The sequence below is a fragment of the Amblyomma americanum genome, chromosome 1, assembly GCF_052857255.1.
Source record: "Amblyomma americanum isolate KBUSLIRL-KWMA chromosome 1, ASM5285725v1, whole genome shotgun sequence".
NCBI classification, from domain to species: Eukaryota; Metazoa; Arthropoda; class Arachnida; order Ixodida; family Ixodidae; genus Amblyomma; species Amblyomma americanum.
Window position 1 is genome coordinate 32,189,689 of NC_135497.1, and position 16,053 is coordinate 32,205,741.

Below are 16,053 nucleotides of genomic sequence, written 5' to 3' on the forward strand. Positions count from 1 at the left end.
CCAGGTCAAGGTTGTCAATGAGGTAGCCCCCCAGGAGGGTCTCACCACAGGCGCTCGGTATGGCGATCATTCCTGCGTGCCCAACCGCACTCTGGGGCTACTTCCTTCTCACGATACTGTCGCCCCGCAAAAGTATGCGTCGCGGCCCATAAAAGAGAAGGCACCCTCGCGAAACGAGGTACGGCTGGTGTCACCCTCTCCTCTCACTGTGCGAAGAGGCAGGACACCTCCCCGTACCTCATCGCATGAAGAATTTGCCACAGTGCCCTGGCGTTCTACTTGGGCCCGGTTGCACGTAGGCTAGAGTTGTGACAAAGAAAATTGACACGCGATCATTGAGCGTGATCGGAATTTCTGTCAGCGTAACGGTTTTTTGTTACGTCATTTCAAATTCGCTTTTAAAGGGGCCCTGCAACACTTTGAGCACAGTATACGTCCAAAATCGCTCATTCGATAGATTGGATCGTAATAAACATCTGAGCCAAATAAAGAGCAGCAGAGAGCCCACAGTCGTGCTCGAAAGTTGGCGAGCCTTTTCTGGCGACTTTTCAAACTTGCACCCTCCTCCACGTAACGCGTGCGCATATATAGGTGCTCTTCATGTCCTTGCCAATGTTCTTCCATTGCCTATTTATCTGGACCAATTATGTGCATAGTTTATGCCTTTTGCATTACGGCAACCCGTTGTCCACGGCAAGACATTTTATAACCCGTTTGAAATTCAGCCAGTACTTAATATCTTCTCTGACCATCCCTCACTGAAATATAAATTTTCTTTTGCTCAACTTAGTTATCACGAAGCCTCGGCTTTTTCGTGCGAACGTGCGCTGCATATTTACACAGACGGGTCATTCACTCGTCACAGTGCTGCTGCTGCTTTTGTTGTTCTTAGCTCCACACAAAATATTTTATACGTTCATCGCATATCCTTAGAACCACCTTCAAGTGCCTATGCCGCCGAGCTTGTAGCATTCTATTCTGCTGTTGCGTTCGCTAGTAATAACCCTCATTCTATGGCCGTTCATTTCTACACTGATTGTCTATCTCTGCTTTCTGCCCTGTCTTCAGTTACTTCGTTTAACCCGACAATTATTTAAATTAAGAAAGATCTCTATCGTTTGTCTTCTCTTGCCTAATTTCTTTAATCTCATATCCGGGGTCACTCCCGAATTTTTGGAAATAAGTTAGCCGACCAGGCTGCTGGTAGTGCTGGGCAATATGGCCATTTACACACTTCAACTCTTTCACGCCGTTGCTTGCGTTCCCGTTTAGACCATTCTTCACTTCTTTCATGGCGATCTTATTGGCAAGAAATTAATGGCGGCACAGAATTATTTAACTGGATCCCCGATACGCTCAATATTCCTTCCAACCGTGTATTTTGGAGTCCTCTTATTACTTTACTCACTGGGCAAGGGCCGATTCCCTTTCCACTATAAAAAAAAATTGGCTTATCTCCTGCTTCAATTTGCTCATGCGGTGTTTTGTGCGATGATGTTAGTCATTACTTCCAGAATTGTTCCGTTACTGCTCCTTTATTTTCCCGTTTAAAGCATCTCTGCGAATCTGACATTACACTGTCTACATACCCCACTCTTTTGAATAACCTGCTGCTTGTGCTGTTGTGATGCAAATGGTTCTTCTCATCAGCAGTACAATTCCTACACATTCCCGATGAGTACCTTCGTCACTATCATTTTCCTGCATAAGCTCTGTACCGAGATGTGCTCTGTGTTCCTTTGCTGGACAACGATGTATATCTCTGTGATCTGACACTGTGTTTGAATCAACTGTGACGGTGACTTTATCTGTGCTGATATTTTCTGTGACTTAATCTGTGCTTCTGACTGTCGGTGGTGTCTGGACCAACTGTGCCTCTGACTTTATCTGTGTTGACATTATCTGTGACTTTATCGGTGCTTCTGACTGTCTGTGGTGTCTGGACCAACAGTGCCTGTGACTTCATCTGTGCTGACATTCTCTGTGACGTTATCTGTGCTTCTGTCTGTTCTGCGCCTTTGGGGTTTTATGTTTCTTTTGTTTGTTTGTTGTTTCTATTTTCCTGCTTTTGTCTTTAAATTAAGTTTTCTTTTTTGAGCATTTAGCTCCTTTTCGTTTTTTTTTATTGGCTTTAAGCCCGGTAAAGCGTTGCTGGTCCGGGCTCCCTCTCTCTTTCATTTATGCTTTTTTTTTTCTGAGAGGACCAATAAAAGGGTGAAAGGGTCCTTTCAGGCGTCGACACATGCCGTGTCCGCGGCCAGTCAGCCCCGTCGTCTGTCCCCGGGAATTCCTGGGCGCCCGCCGGAAGCCAGGCGGGGTAGGTGGGTCCAGCGCAGGGGCGCCAAGACACTGAAGTTCAAATTTTGACTGCCACATAACTCCGCTTCTACCTAATGAATTAAAAAATTATTGGTGTAGGATATTCGTGAAGCGGCGTCGGCTAACATCGCAGGCATACCAGCTAAATTGTGTTGCAGGGTACCTTTAATAGTCGGCTTTTAATTCCGTCTTTCTATTCTTTCGCCCCTTAACAGGGCACTATTTCCGAGGTCGATCAACTAACATCGAAAGTCCCATAGGGCACCAGCATGACGACAGAGGGAGGCACGATTTTCGTGGCGCCAGCTGGTAGTGGAAGTGAATTAACAAATAAAGAAAAAAAGCTTTGACATCGTGACGACGTTTCTGGCAGGCATTTTGCGCTTTTTTTCCCCTATTTATAAACGACATAGGACAACGTCAGGGACGATGAAGATGCAACGGTGCTTGCGCGAGTATGCAGGTAAACGCCACTGTTACTCTCAAAGCGACTCAACAGAAGTTTTCACTGCTAAGTCGACTTAAAGTAGCGGCTGTGAACTGTGCTCTCAGCCGACTCATTAGAGCACCGTTCTACCTCTGTTGCCCTTGACCTCGTCTTTCGTCGTGTGCGTCATGTAAAGGCAGAGTGTGGCTATTTTCTGGAAGCAATTTCTTAAATGAAAAGGGCCCAAAAGTGAATGCCACAGCCCGAGAAAACTGAATCGCATTGATTGAGCGATTTCACCAGAGACACAAATGAGTGCTCAAATGGAAGTTGTCTTACATCCAAAGCGATGTTTATTTACTTACGACTACACCATGAGGCACGTCACGAAATTAAAAGAAATAAAATCTTGAACGGTAGGAAGGTTACCCCTCATTCAGGTGCCGTATTGTCTTCAAACGTATACCCTGGAAATAGTAAAACGATCTTAGCGCAGCGTATGCAAACGAAACGTGGGGAGACTGTAAAAGTGTCACACTCGGAAATGTACCAGCAACGCCATAAGAAACGCGAGCAAGATAATGCGAGCGCGAGAACGCTGACACAGTTTATCTTCGAGCTGTGGTGCTCGCGCATCCCGCCGCCGCCTGTTATTATTTTGTTCCCTTGGGTAACCACCTCGGTTACCATGGTATCCACTGGGTTACGATTTGCTTTATAACGCATTACACTGCGATCAGAAACGCGAGAAATAGAGCTTAACGCTCTAATAGGATGGAGGCCGCCATCTTGGATCCATCCGTGGCATCAGCCTGATTCGGAGGCTCGAAACGCGACCAGTTGAGCTGACGCTCGCAAATATTTCCGCGTGTACCTTGTTTCATACAGGCGCTGCTCATGCGCTGAGCGGGCTGGCGAGTCAACAAGGCCGTGGCAGGGAGCTAAAAACAAGCTACAACATTAGAATTACAAAAAATTTCACGCACTCTTTTTTATAAGAAAGAAAAAAACAATTATATTTACTTATGCAAGCGATGTTTATTTTAAATTTAATATAGTTTTCAGCGCCACTCCAGTTAACTATAATTTCGCCTCCAATCCCACGGGTCCTTTCAGTCGCACTTTCACAGTATGTCGCTGGCAATAGCTTCTGGTACGCGTTTGGCCCCTTCTTGCGCGACCATTTGATGGACCTTGCCCAGCGCCTCCTCTATTTAAAAAAAAAGTAAAATAAAAATATAAAAATAGAGCAGGCGTTGCCTTGCCATTTCTGCGCGCCTCCTTCTCTTCCGTCCCTTCTCGCGCTCCTTCGCTCGCTCTGACGACCAGAGCGCTAGTTCCTCGCGATCTCACTAGGCGCGCTATTGCAGCGGATTTATTCCTTTATCACTAGAGATTCTAAAGATAATGCGGATTTCAATGACATGTAGGGTAGTGCGAAATGCTGATGCAAGGAGTGTTTAGTAACTCCAGGCAGGGATGTAGGGTAGGCGTGATGAGTGATGCGCGATCATCTGTCACACTCATCTATCTAGTGGGAGGCGTCCAGCGTGACCGTATAGTTTCATGCTGCACACTAGACGGAAAGCTGGCTGCTTTTCACTTCATCCACCATGGACGCCCGAGGCATGCCGGGAAGACAGCACACCGGATTGACATCTAATGGCTTGTTTACTGTGCTACGGATTGCATTTTTTGGTTGTTCAGTTTCGCTTTCACCATTGTAGTTTTTACTGATGTTTTGTGCGCTTTGTGGTTGTGTACTGCAACGACGCACGCAGTTCATTTGAGATCCTAAGCGTCTGAAGGCGCTTGGCTTCAAGTGAGCTGAGCACAGTGTCTGGTGCCTGGTAGGTCTAAAGTCCGTTTGCCCCCTCACTGGGAGCATTCACGCAGCAAGCTGGGTTTTGCTCTGCGGGAACCTGTGCTACCTGTGCATTGAAATGTGAAAGAAGGGAAAAAAAGTTTCTTGTGAACTGAGAACGTGTGGCCACTCTGCACATTTCTCGTAGGAGTCTCGGAGACACTTGTCTTTTACAAGCGTAGAGTACTTCGACAAGCGCAGCTTATATTAACCGCGTACTAGCCGAGGATTGCGTTTGGTTCACTTCGAAGCTGGCGGTGGCCGCGCATTGCATGCAGGAACGACTTCCATTTCACGAATTAATTCACGCAAATACCACTTGTCAGCATGAATACGGCTGTAACTCACTTCTGGTAGGAGAGGTTTCGCTTCCTAATTCATAATTTTCTTGGCAAAATCTGTAAGCGCAGCGCCAGGACACGACCGAGCCGGCACTAAGTGCAAGCAAACTATTTTCTCATAGAAAAGCAGGGGCAAGTTTCTCCCGGCGCGAACACAGCCTATGCACGGACCTTGGGCGCGTTTGTGTGCTGTGCGTACCATCTGACCTGCGCCGCGCACCGGTTGGCTCAGTAATACGCTCAATAATACGAATTTTCTAAACGGCTTATTTGCGGGGGACTTTTGAGGAGCACGCTATAGGCTCGACATCGGTACGAACCGCCAGTAAATATTATAGTTCAACTCTAGCCGCATCATGAGCGGTGGAAAGTCTTTCTTGCTCTTTGGGGCTTCGGCTTGTGTCAGAATAATAGGGTGCGTTGAACAAACGCTGCCATTCAGAACTAATGCATGCATTCAGAAAAACGTGCACTTCCTCACAGCGGCCCACCGCGGAAATATATCCAAGTTTTTACTTTTGCAGAGCACCTTGAAAAAATGACTGCTGTTTTCCCGTTTGGCATTACGTTACAACGCAGCGTTATACTCACCGGCATTAAGTGCAACCACCTTCGTGTAGCCTGCGAACGTATTTGCGCACACTCGCAAACTAATTAAGGCTCCTGATTACAAGGAAAAAAAAGCTCAGGTTTTTTTTGTGTCCGAACTTTTTAAAAACACCTGTTTTTTTCTGACCACATTACGACCCATGTGTGATATTCACTGAGGTACTATCGCGCTAAGGATGAGCTACACCGCGCGAGCGCATGACCGAGCGCTCGGCACGGTTGTACAGTGTCGTCGATCGCGCCGTTTTTTCGAACTATCTGGAGAGGGTGTAGCTGTTCCAGCAAGCGCGCTGTAACCCCTTGGCCCCGTTTATCTGAAGGGCACATCATTTTTTTCTTGTTCACTTTGTTTTCACTGGGGAAAAAACTGCAAGTTTATGCAGCGCCTTTTCCATCGACGAGGCACTGCGTGCGGAAGTTGGTTATCACAGACTGAGTGCTTCCATCATCCGCGAATGGCTGTGCGTTTAGACATGATATCAGCACTGACAGAGCACGTTAGCGTCCAGCGTAAGGGCGGAAGCAGCCGCGACGTGGACAACGCAGTGTTTTCAACAGAGCGTTTGCATGGTCCGGGTACTAATGCGACAAAGCGTTGTCATTGCTACCACCGCCATTCTCTGTTGTAGCAACATTTCGCATTTGGGTCGCCTTCACAAACTTCCCTCATGTGTAATTGCTCCAGAACACACCGCTCCTTCTTAAGGTGTGTTGAATGATATCGCAATTTTACAGTGCTCTATAACTAAGGCCCCAAACCCCGATTTTGCCGATCATTACACACATTACGAGAATACATTATTCCACAGTCAGGTCATGCAAAAGTTTGACCAGGAAAGACGTTTCCAAGAAACGTGATCGCAAGATCTTGTGCATGGAATTTTTTAATATGGTACTTAATTGGCGTTCCGAAGGGTCGTGTGTTCCCTGAGAGATATATTCAGTCTGAATGAAACACTTTTGGATGGCACTAGGACAGCTTGCTTGCCCTGAATACGAAAGCCTGAGATGAATTAAGAAGTCGATTATTGTGAGAATAGGAGGTGTATCAGAAGGTTAAATTGGATTAGTAATCACGTGTATATACTGCCTTGCATACCTTATGACCAATAACCGTTGACATCACGGCAATTTTCGGGGAGCAGTTTTCCTGGACAACCCCGCCGATGCTGACAGCTTCGGTGGAAATAAGGCTTTCTCATTAAAATATATTTTTGGTATTTGAGTGAACTCCGAAGCTGCGTCACTTTTTGTTTCTTTTATTTTTGTGCGACTAAGAATTTAAGCTACAGTCAGAGATGGGGTAGTTAAAGAAGTTATCAAATAACATTGACAACTGTAATATTTCTTCATTGAAATAGAAAGCAAACTACCATAAAATAAAAATTCTCCCTAAAGTAAATGTATTATACAATACGAATACTGCCTACCATTCCTTTAATATCACAATAGAATTAGGAAGAAACGCACGAGTTGTGCACCGAAATAAAAGCTAACAAATTGTAAATAATTATTTGATTAGAAGGAAGTAGACGAGAACTGCAACGCACACGTAAAGGGATGTAGCAAATTCAATACAGCTAGCTGTTGGCGCCGAGAACTGCACTTTGAAAATGAAATCTGAAACTACAAAACCACGAACACCCAGAAAGGAAAAAAAAAAATGGTCGTCACTATTTAGTATCGTGTCATCGCCCCTTGAACGGCGACCACTTCCTGCATCCTCGACGGAAGCGACGCGTACAGATTCTCGATAAAATCTGCTTCATTTTTCATGCGCATCCATTCCTCTTCTACCGCGTTCCATAGCTCATCAGCGGACGATCGGTGCAGTCCTCTTTTGCAGAGCCCGACTTTCATCCTTCCCCACACATTTTCAATGATGTTGAGGTCGGCTGCTTTGGGCGCCCACTGTAGACATCGCACTCCTCGCTCGTTAAGGAGTTCCTCGACAATTTTTGCGGTGTGCACAGGTGAGAGATCATGCTGGAAGAGGAAATCTCCTTCAGGAAAAGGGCCATCCAACGCGTAGGGAATCATGACATAATCAATTGTGTCACAATAGCTTGCCGATGTCAGGTGTCCGTCAATACGATATAGGACACCAAGTCCATCTCGGGACACAGCTCCCCACACATTGAGCGTAGTGCGGCCACTTGATGCCCCTTCCTGGACGTAACGGGGTTCGTGGCGGGTATAGACAGGGCGCCAAACTCTTTGTTTTTGGTCCCAGCGTGTTGTGAATGTTGATTCATCGGAAAATATTACCGTTTTCCAGTCGTCGGTGGTCCAGTCGACGTGTTCACTTGCGAATTTAAGTCGCGCCGTCTTGTTCACATCTGTCAGGAGCGGCTTCTGAGCCGCCGGATGGCTCCTCAGACCTCCTTCCGCCAGCCTGCGTTTGACTGTAGACACGCTCGCCGACACACCAGCAGCAGCACCTATCTCCTTGGCGGTGCTGAAGGGGCTCGCCCGCGCGGCCTCGAGAATGCTCTTGTCCTGAGCTGCAGTCGTTGCTCGAGGGTGCCGTTTATGTGGAGCGTCGCCGATGCGGTCTTCATCCCTATAAGCCAGGATGATGCGGTTCACAGTCTTATTTGACCTTCCAGTAATATCCGCTATTTGACGTTGGGTATACTGCTTTAAGGACAGTTCAAATATCTGCAATCGCTCACTGTTGGGCACCCGGGACATCTTGCGAGCTGACAAACGTATTGCTGTTTTTTCTCGGCTCTACAAACAGCCACTTTCCAGCGTATTAGTCTGCGGCACTTCTGTCCACATTTTCTTGTTCAGTAAAATGATGAAACGAAAAGCAGCCAACCAGATAAGAGCGAATGGGCGGACCGAGAGGGCCCCGATCACGAAGTTTGGGCGTCGACGGACGGCTACAGTTATCATTTTCGAAACTGATGTCAAAACAAGAATAAACAAGGGGGAAGGGGGAAGTGAGCAAGTGGAGGTGATGCGAGATGGCTGGAACAGCTACACCCTCTCCAGATAGTTCGAAAAAGCGGCGCGATCGACGCCACTGTACAACCGTGCCGAGCGCTCGGCCATGCGCTCGCGCGGTGTAGCTCATACTGAGCGCGATAGTACATAACAGTAATATTGGAATGCCTATGTCGATCTTCCCCCTGGAGCCTCTTGTTTAGACTTTTAGAGATAATGTTTGTTTCGCCTTAGTAATTAAGAGATCTTCGCGTAGTCAGGGTTCAAGTATACATCAGCAAGGCTGGCGAGTGGGTGAGTTGGTACTGATTCAGCTCCTGAGTACCTCACCTGAATACCTACTTCTTGGCACGAACATACTGCAAGAGAGGAACCACAATGGGATGTTTGTAATCAGTTGGCATGACGCCGGAGCGTCGCACTTCAAGGCGCTAACCTGAACATGCTGGTGAAAGAGTTGGACGACGTTTCACAGAGATTAGCTCGTCGCACCGTGCTTTCCTGAGGCTTCTGGGCTCTTGGAACGATTCAGTACTGACGCAGCATTTGTGGAGCTACTCGGCATGATCTATCAAAAAAATTACACACAGAGATTAAGCTTCATTGCTGCTAGAGTGGATACAATCTGTTATAGAATCTGGATGTCAACGAACAATAAAAAGTAGCCACGCGCAATGCAGCGGTTGAATGATGTAAACGGTAAACGGAAGGATCTTAGCCAGAATCTCGTGAATCCATAGCCACTTGCAGATCACTGTGCCGACCAACTCTTACTGCGATGTTTCTTCGCTTTCTGCTTTCTGGGGGAGTGCAGACGCTTATGATTTGAATGCGTCCGCTTGAGCGTAGCGCGCAGGCGCGAACTGGCACAGCAGGACTTGAAAGCGTTGCGTCTTTGTCAGACAGTGGCCCGCTCCAGTCGGCGGCGCCCAAGAAACCACGATAACATGGCATGAGCCGGCGAAACACGCTCGTGACGGAGCGGGAGTGAGATTGACGCCTCTCGCCGTTCTTAGATAGAAGCCAGATTGATCTATTATCATGAGCGTTGCTTGCACAACCAAGATAGGGTCGCGTCCCGCGTAGATTTATAGTCGAGTGCGTCGGCTAAGTGCCTTCAAACGTTTATTTGCAAGCAACCTCACTAATCTCCAAGGAGCGCCGGTCTGATACCGACGTTCCTTGAAGCTACCGCATCGCTTAGCGTAAGCGCCGACATATCTGTCGACGCTGTATGAGAGCAGGGATCAACCGCACTCGCGAAATATCTCGGCACCAAAGGCTACAAACCCGTAAGCAGTGTCATTAGCAGCCAAGTCACAGAGATATTGGCGCAACCTGCAGTCGCGAGACCGTTGCTGAACCCAACCAAGTCCGGAAATCGCATGCGGAAAAATTTTGAGCTGACGATTTCCCTGAACCTTCTCGTGACGCGCAGCATCTCGGTGAAGGAAAGACTCGAAGCAAATTACCTTGACGGCGGGATGGAACATTGCACCGGAGAAATATAGTGCGGCGTCGGCGGGCATATATAGACCACGCAGGCGGCTGAGAGCTTTTTCGGACCGGAACGCCCCCCCCCCCCCCCTAAACCCCCTGAGTCCATTCAGTGTCCCGTGTGCTGCTTTCTCTGCTAAATGTGGCAAGAATCGTCGAAGGCGATGCCCAGACAACCGCGCCAATCGACTTTTTGGCAGCACTTTCTCTGCTCTGGTCTGATCCTGTGCGACTTCACAACTAGCGAGAAATTTGACTTTTGTAGCGATAGCTACATTCCGCTATCATTTCGAGCCTTCAGCGCGGCGGCGCCGTGGCTGGTCACGTGGTGCAGAGCAGCTGCCGGCTGCGCAGCGCGCCGGCGAAACCGAGTGGGGGCGAGGGGGGGGAGTGGAGAGGGGGAGAGAGCGAATCCACGTCCAGGGACGAAAATGAAGAAGGAACGCCCAGAGAAACGGAGCGGGGAAAAACTGATTTTGCAATTCAACTGAGCAAGCTCCACTCGGCCAGCTGTAGCTATCTCGTCACTCCAGGTTTAACCAGAGCTAAACCACAGCCATTTTTATGGAGCCCTGTTTAGCGCGATATTAACGCACGCTAGCCTTGCGAAGACTGTTGTTAGCCTTGAGTCTTGCTGTTGCTTGTTAAACTGCCAGACACCATGATACCGCCTAGGTGGTTTACGACACCCGGAAGACCATCTGACACTGCCTTTTGGAGGCTTAGAGTAATCCGCAGGCTACGTAACAATGAAGCGCAGTGATAAGTACGTGCGGTCGATTGCAACAGAAGGAGGGAGGACAAAGCGTGTTTAGTCATATGCTATTTATTGCAACTTGCAAATAGTGAACAGATCGGGCCAGCTAGGTAGAAAATTTCCACGTGGCATTCCTCAGATGTAGAAGGCTATACGTAAGACGGCTTAACGGCTGGGGCGAGTCTTCGGCGGTATAGGAGGCGAACGTTTGCACGCACCGAGAATGGCGGCGGGGTCTTCCTGTGCGCGCCGCGTTCGTGGGGCAGAGCCATATTTGCGCGGAGAAGGGGAAAGAGTGCGCGTTTGCTTCGCTCGCTTCGCTGGCCCCACAATTTTATGCAGAATGAATTTGTTTTGAGCACTGGGAACGAGAGTTTAACAGAGAGGCCAGAAAAGGTTTTTAATGGCAGGTCTCACTTCTGGCAGTGCTACAAAAGTTAAGGAGTTACCTTTCCGCAGCGTAGGCAGTTAAGTAGTAGAGCTTGGATTTTTTCATGGATCCTCGTTTCTGGTGAACTCTGTAGAAATCTGAAAATATCATTTCGCAACACATTCTTGCAATGCTGACCAATGCTCATGCTTTTCACATGGCCTTGATGTGAGAAAACAATATTTCCTACATATATGACAGATGGTTAAAAGAGCGATTATGCCACGGAAAGTTGAGATGAGCGGCGACTATTTTTTAGGAATGTAACAATCAAGAGAACGCCAGTCTGGTTCTCTGATCAGTTGCGAAATGATATTTTCAGATTGTTCTTCAAACTTCGCCAGAAACTCATCGAAGAAGTGTTCTTGTATTACTAACTAGAGTAATTGCGCCTAACTTATTTATACTAATTTTGTGTTGTTAGTTGGTGTTCTTACAGGTAAGATCAACACAGAATGTTATAAGGAATGGTTGCTTTTTCCTGATAAATAGTTAATATGTTACAAGTTCTCAGGGGTGGTGTATGAAAAGCCTGGTGTACTGGATGCCGAGCATGTTATGTTAGTGGGCTGAGTTCAAGAATAGTTAAACCAAGCAGTTAAGAAATCCGACACTTCAGAAGCACTCTTAGTTGCAGTAAAGTGAACACTACAGGCCTGGCATTATGTGAAAAATTAAAGCCACCGCACTCAATAATAGGAAGAATAGGGAGTGTAATACAAAAAGCGTTAGGGGATTCTCGCAGTTCCCCGAAAACTTGAGGGCACGTAAAACGCCTTTTGTATCGTTGTAGTTAAACCGAAGCGGTGGCATAGTGGTTTGAGCATCCGTCACGTATGCCGGGTGTGCAGCCCCGGTGCCATCGGTTGCCCATCGGCTTTGCCAGGTGTACATACAAGCTGTAATCGGCCTGGTACGTGACTGGGAAATAAGATCCTGCAGACGAAACGTATTAGCCATGCATGGCGTCCTATGTCCAGGCTGCTCTTGCGCGATTAAAGCCAAATCACAATGAACGCGAAAAATCGGACACGTACAGACGGACCGCAGACAGGAATGGGGATTTACACGTCTCATACCCCTGTTACACTGGCACCGCAAAGGCCTTTGAGAATCAGGTCCTTATATCCAAAGGCGTAAGGAGTGCAGCTACACGGCAAAAATGTTGCGCCTTTGCCGCTAAGGGCCTTGGAGGCGAAGGCGCCCGTCAGAGACCTTTGGAGCCCAAAGGCGCGGCCTTTGAGAACCTGCGATCGCAGTGCCTCCCAACGTCAAAAAGTAAAAGCAATAAAAAAATAGATACAGTCAACAATGTTTGAAAACATTTATTTAAATACGAAAGGTGTGTCTAGCTTAGCTTTTTGTACGGATGTTTATATCTTATGCCCAGATTTCAAGACAGTCTTGCACCAACACCGAGTGCCCTTGGTGCCTGATGAGAGAGTACCTGTTACAGTTCTTTTAAGGACGCAGTTAGAGTGAAAAAATTGTCTGAGCTCGACGAATGAACAGAATACAGCACTTTAATCTTAACACACTCACTTCAGCCGCCTCGAGCACAGCAGCCGGTGCTAAGCCTGAACGACTGTTTCACCTGTGTGCTGCACCGTGTAGCTGCGTCGCTGCTCCTTTCAGCTTTGGCTCCTTTGGTGAAAAATGGTGCCTTTGCTGATAAGGCCTTAGAGGAATGCCGTGTGACAGTGGTTTCAGTCGTCATGCCCAGCTTCCTCCTTTGCAGCGCTGCGGCCACCGGATCACGTTCACCCAACGTCGAGCCGGCTGCACGTTGGCCAGTTTCCTGTGCTCCTCGCTGGCCGCCCTCTGCCTCACCCTGGGAGCCGCGGCGGGAGTCTACTACGGCGGTGAGCTGCTGGGCTAATCCGCCCTGAAGCCCGTGCCGGGGGCACAGTGTACTGCACAGGGGCACCGCGGGCGCCTCCTGTGCTATGTATGTGATAGGGTTGTCATCATCATCAGCCCTACTACACCCACTGCAGGGCAAAGGCCTCTCCCATGTCTCTCCAATTAACCCTATCCTTTGCCAGCTGCATCCACCCTTTGCCTGCAAACTTCTTAATCTCATCCGCCCATCTAACCTTCTGCCGCCCCCTGCTACGCTTACTTTCTCTTGGAACCCACTCCGTTACCCTTAAAGACCAGCGGTTATCTTGCCTTCGCATTACATGCCCTGCCCAAGCCCATTTCTTTCTCTTGATTTCGACTAGGATGCCATTAACCCGTGTTTGTTCCCTCACCCACTCTGCCCGCTTCCGATCTCTTAACGTTACACCTATCATTTTTCTTTCCATGGCTCGCTGCGTTGTCCTTAACTTAAGCTGAACTCTTTTCGTTAGCCTCCACGTTTCTGCCCCGTAGGTGAGTACCGGTAAGATTATGCTGTTGTACACTTTCCTCTTGAGGGAAATTGGTAAACTGCCACTCATGATCTGCGAGAATTTGCCATATGCGCTCCACCCCATTCTTATCCTTCTAGTTATCTCCCTCTCATGATCCGGATCAGCTGTCACTACCTGCCCTAAGTAGACGTATTCCGGCACAATTTCTAGGCTCTCGCTGCCAATTGTGAACTGTTGTTCCCTTGCTAGGCTGTTGAACATTACCTTGGTTTTCTGCATGTTAATTTTTTTTAGACCCATCGATCTGCTCTGCCTGTCTAACTCGTTGATCATGATTTGCAGTTCACCTCCTGAGTGACTCAGCAAGGCAATGTAGCGAGAGGGAAAGCTCCACCATTTAGAGGCGGCGCAGGAATGCCGGGAAGAGGAGGTTTCCTACTTGACTCGGCTATTGTTGGGCGTAAAACGTGGATTCGGCCGCAAGAATACGACCCTTCTCGATGCAAACCTCGAAGAAATGTCGTGAAAGATTCCATACCAGCCCAGCACCGAACTTGCGTTAACTATACTGAAGAATTGAAAAACGCAGTATCGAAATATCTTAAACTGCGCACAAAAGAGACCGTGGAGGCGCAGCTACCAATTTCGAAATATGTACAATATACGCATTCACCCTAACAGTAGCCAAGCCAAACAAGAAACCTCGTCTTCCCTGCATTCTCGCGGTTGAAGAAGTGCGTTTTAAAAAACTCGCATACACGGTGGCGCCAGCTTTCCCTCTGGGTAATACTTGGAAACTCTGTGCTTTAGTACGTTTACGAGAGTCGCGGTTCCGGGAAGCGCATGTCGTGCTAAAGCGGCTTCTGTCGTGTGGTGGCGGGAACACATGCAGTTCGTCGTTGCTTTTCAAAGGGGACACAACCCACCAGAGCTGCGCGGCGAGCCTCCAGCTTTTGATGCAAGAACATCGTACGGCTCACCATCAACGAAACCCGATTTCCGTAAAATTTGGCAGCCCAACACCCACGTGACCAGGAAAAGAAAATTAAAATTTCTCCTGAAGGTTTGGAGAATTGAACCGAGGTCTTTGATTTCGAGACGCGCCCGCAATCCATTAGCCCGCGTTGCTTCTTGGCGAATAACAGAAATGAACCTAGCATATGCGCCATCTTACGACTGTTTGCTAATAAATAGGTGTGTCATTAAAAAGGAAGGAAACAGTAAAAAAAATAACGCTTTCGCATTCACAGCACGTAAGTAGTTTTGAGCGGCCTCCGTGATTTTTCAAGAATGGTCATAGGTCTCGTTTTATGTTTCTGGCGACATTATTATGCCGCCTGGTTAGCAGCAAGGAAGCTTGTTATCTTCTAGGGTCAAGTAGTGTCGAGTAGCGTCGAGTATGTGCTAAAAGCAAGCGCAGCCGTCTGTCAAGCAGCACATATCGGACGCGTTCATCGCACCAGCCATGCTACATACGATCGCTGACGATGGCACACCGAAAGACATATAGAAGGGGCACCGAACGATATTAAATTATCACTGTTTGCTGCAAAACAGGTTCCACAAAGCGCACTTTTGGCTGAGTTCCAGTCTTTATTAGCTACATGAAATAAACAGCATGGGTCTGATGTCCGAAAGGAAGGAACGCTGCTCTCAAGAAATACAACATAGCTCCGGCGCCGCATCCACGTTCTGCTGATGTGATTTATAACTTGCATGTGCCATTATCGGGTGTTACGAGTAAAGAATGTGTCAGAAACCTACCACTGCCATCATGGCTGTCTCATGCTTGCGCCACCATCTGGCGCAAATCATACTTTGCGTGCAGTTTTGTACCCGTGTGCTGTTCCTCGTCCTGAGGCTTTCTCGTCACGTATACGCCGTAGCTTCTGACTTTTTCCATTCGCACCAAAGCATTAATGTTCGGCATCACTGCTTACATATCATGCACATGTTTCCCCTTCGAGGTCTGCTCGGGTCCTCATTACACGATATCTTCCTCTTACAGTTCGCTTCCTGGAAGGACAGCGGACAGCAGGTACGTAGATCCCTCTTTCACCACAAGTATAGCGCGGCGCCTCATCTGGCGATCTCCACTGATTGCCGCTCAGCGTAAGAAAGCTGCCCCGGTAAATGCCGCCACTCAGTGGCAGCAACGACGGTGTCCGCTTGAGCCCAAAGGGCCTATAGCCATGCGCGAATAAATAAAAGCGGGACAACTGTTGAGTGGCGTGTCGAAGAACCGTTTTTTCCACTTGTCAAGCAGAGCATGCTAGTTGGTGCATTCTTTGAGACATGGAAAGGTTGCGCGACACGCACAGGACAAGAAATGGGATGACCGTGAATTACAACTGAGCTTATTGTAGGGTGCCTACCACATATTTCCGGGAAAAAAAAAATGGTGCATGCGGAACAAGGGCCACGGAGGAAAAAACTGTAACACTAGCAAGAAAACGGGCATTATCTTAGAGCAACTTAAAACGTTAACTCGCACTTGCTC

The 16,053-nt window shown here is 48.0% G+C and overlaps 1 protein-coding gene across 1 annotated transcript in view; it reads left to right on the top strand.

Annotated features, from left to right (window-relative positions):
- LOC144125662 (atrial natriuretic peptide-converting enzyme-like) overlaps positions 1–16,053 on the top strand; it is a 996,499-nt gene that overhangs the window by 508,604 nt on the left and 471,842 nt on the right. Inside the window, exon 2 of the mRNA XM_077659292.1 lies at positions 15,562–15,591. Within this exon, the coding sequence (XP_077515418.1) occupies positions 15,562–15,591 (30 nt within the window). The remainder of the gene's footprint in view (positions 1–15,561; positions 15,592–16,053) is intronic.